At 64.7% G+C, this 2869-nt stretch overlaps 1 protein-coding gene across 1 annotated transcript in view; it reads right to left on the minus strand.

Moving 5' to 3' along the window:
• The window catches only part of NELFA (negative elongation factor complex member A), a 16623-nt gene that overhangs the window by 2594 nt on the left and 11160 nt on the right, over window positions 1-2869 (minus strand). Inside the window, exons 2-4 of the mRNA XM_010850590.1 lie at window positions 2501-2672; window positions 1258-1419; window positions 95-486 (exon numbers count right to left, since the gene is read on the minus strand). Coding sequence (XP_010848892.1) covers window positions 95-486; window positions 1258-1419; window positions 2501-2672 — 726 coding nt within the window. The remainder of the gene's footprint in view (window positions 1-94; window positions 487-1257; window positions 1420-2500; window positions 2673-2869) is intronic.

A 2869-nucleotide genomic window follows, 5' to 3' on the forward strand; every position in this document is an offset into this window, starting at 1 on the left:
TCCCGCCACTGGGTCCGGCCCAGCACCCACACCGCGGCTCGTGGGTCCTCAGCAGGCGCAGCGGGGAGCCCCCAAGCCCCTGTGGAGGTCAGGCCCGCCCGGGCTGGAGAGGAGGACGGGGCCGCGGGGCGGGCCCCCTGCAGCAGGCTACTGCCCTCTCCGACCCCCGCCTATGGACTAGCCCCCTGCCGGGCCAGGCAGACAGCGCAAGGGGAGCTCCAGCCCCGAGGGAGGCCGGGGGGCCGTTGGAACTTCGCACGGAGAAGCCGGGCCGTCCCGGGCCAGCCAGGTCCCTCCTTGGCAGGGCGGAAGAGCCCCCCAGTCCACACGGCAGGACCCTGTCGGCTGCAGACGGCCGCGCCTTCCCAGACCCCCCGCCCCGGGTGGCGGCCTTACTCGTGGTGTCCATCTTGCGGAGCAGCCCCCGGCCTTTGGCGTGGAAGGGCACGCCTGCACTCCTCTTGAGCTGCTGGGCTGTCTCGGTGGCTAGAAGACAAGGGCTGTGTCAGCGCTCCCAGGGCGGCGCCTCTGACCGTGGGCTCACAGGGGAGCAGACAGCGGGGGCTCCTCCCTGGTTGGGGAGCGGGGTCGAGGCCCCAGCTCCACGAGGCTGCAGACCACTGCGGACCCCGGGTGCTGTCCAGGGGAGCCACGGTGGCGGCGCTTTATCTGATTCTTTGAAAACAGGCCACTTACACACTTAGCGACACCAATACCAGAACCACTTAAAATCTGCTATCGGTCAAAAGAATCAATATCCTAGCCTCTTTTCCAACAAGCACCTTCTACGTACATTTTATAGCTGCTACTTAGGGAAACGTTTAAGAAAATGACCAAACATCTTTATAGTCAAATTCAGGCCATTTGCAACTCCAGAACAGTCAAGGGAGTAACTGTCTCATCACCTGTGTGATTCAGCTGGTTCAGACATCATTTTTGGAACAAAGATTATAAACACTTTCACCTGAAAACTAGCAAGTTTCTACGGAGATTTTTAGAACATGCAGTTTAGCCCAGAATCAATGAATTTCTAATAGAAAAAGCTATGTAGAACACTGTCTTTAAAAGACAATTAGGAACTGTAAAACCTGAAGGAACCTCAGAACAAAAACTACTGACATGGGACAAAAGGCATCGCGTGCCAGCAAGCCAGTCTCCCGAAGCCTGCAGGACCTCCCAGGCCTGGCTGCGCAGGGCAGCCCCGGCCCCAGCGTCCCGGGAGCCCCCAGCCCCGGCGGACAGAGGCCCGGCACTCACACTTCTGCAGCAGCTCGGCCCTCAGCGTGGCGCTCTTCGGCTTCCGTTTCAGCTGAAAGTGCTTCACCGGGGGGGTGAGGGGGCCCGCGAGTGTCGTCAGGGCGTTTTTGTTCAGGTACTGGCACTCCAGTGGGAGCATGGCGGACGCCTCACACTCATTCACTGCTCGGAGAGCCGGCGTGTCAGGAGGCGCACCTCCGCACGCAGGCCCCATTTCCACAGCCAGTGTGGAGGCGCAGTTTCCTATTTATGTTCGTGGAGCTTCTGCTTTGAACTCAAAACAGAGAACAAGTACCCGCTGACCGCACGCCTGCCCTCACCCAGCAGTCAGGGCCACTGACCTGGGCCCAAAGGCCCCAGAATCCCCTGGGAGCGGCTTGAAGGCCAGAGCCCCTGGCCCAGCACAGCTGGCGTCCTCACGCCCAGAGCAAGCAGAGGGCGCCCGCGGCCGTCCCGGGTCTCCCCCGCCCACCCTGTTGGGGGACGCCCCTGGGCCCCGCTTGCCCCTGGTCCCGGGAGCAGCACCCAGGCCGTGTCCTGGCCCGCGTGTAAGCTGGGGGCGAGAGCTCAAGAGCAAGGCCCGGGGAAAGCAGAAAGCAGACGGCCCCACGCTCCCGGCCCCGGGGAGCACTCCGAATCTCCCCAGGGCTGCAGACAGAGCGGGCCCCTCCCACCGGAGAGCGCACCCGGGAGGGCCTGGAGCTGCCGGGAGCCTGGACGAGCTGGGCCCCAGGACACAGACACCCGGGTGTGGGCTCCGGTGCTCTGGGGCGGCCACTGAGCAAGCGCAAGGCTCAGAGCGGGAGCGGCCACCTCAGGGCTGGAAGCAGGGGCGGGCAGCCACCCCGGACGCCCAGGCCGCCGACCCTGCAGCAGCCCCGGGGCACGGGCCGCCTTTCCAGGGCTGCGGTGCTAGTTCTCCGAACTAGAGGGGTTCGGGGAGGAACAGGCCTCCCGCCTCCGTGTGTTCTCCTGTCCGTTTGCAAACAGTGCCTAAGTGATTTGGAGTTCGTGTTCTAAACAGATGCGTCGCAGGTGTTCTCAGCACACACTCAGAAGCGGCCAGCCGGTGCCAGGGAGCACCCAGGCTCCGGGGTACAGCCTGCCCAGAGCTGAGGGGAGGGCTGTGCGGGGTGAGGACAGGTCACACGGCGCCCGAGCCGGGGAGGGGGGGACCGACAATCACCTCAGGAGCGCTGTCAGGGCAGGCCCCCCTCCCCCGCAGACCACACGCCCGCCCTACCCTTCTCTCTGAGCTCCCCTAAGATGTCTTGGACGTTGGGGTTCTGCTCTTCCAGGTCCAGGTTAAGGGCCCCGGAGTCAGGAAAGGACTTCAGGATGTCAGCCACCATGAGCACCCAGGGGTCCGAGTCCAGGCTGGCGAGCTGGATGATCTCCGTGAGTGCGCCCTTCATCTGCGAGACAGCACAGGCGCGTCTGGGCCCACCCCGTGCTGCCCGCGCGGGTCTGAGGGCAGGCGCCGAGCTGGGCCTCTGAGCGCCTCGCCTTCTCACACGTGGGCCTGCGTCAGACCTGCAGGGCTCCTGGGGGCGCTGAGGGGCCAGCCTCAAGGGGGCCTCCCAGCGCGCGGCAGACGGAACAGGAGCCGGCA

Source organism: Bison bison, unplaced genomic scaffold, assembly GCF_000754665.1.
Source record: "Bison bison bison isolate TAMUID 2011002044 unplaced genomic scaffold, Bison_UMD1.0 scf7180017851375, whole genome shotgun sequence".
In the NCBI taxonomy this organism is placed as follows: domain Eukaryota; kingdom Metazoa; phylum Chordata; class Mammalia; order Artiodactyla; family Bovidae; genus Bison; species Bison bison.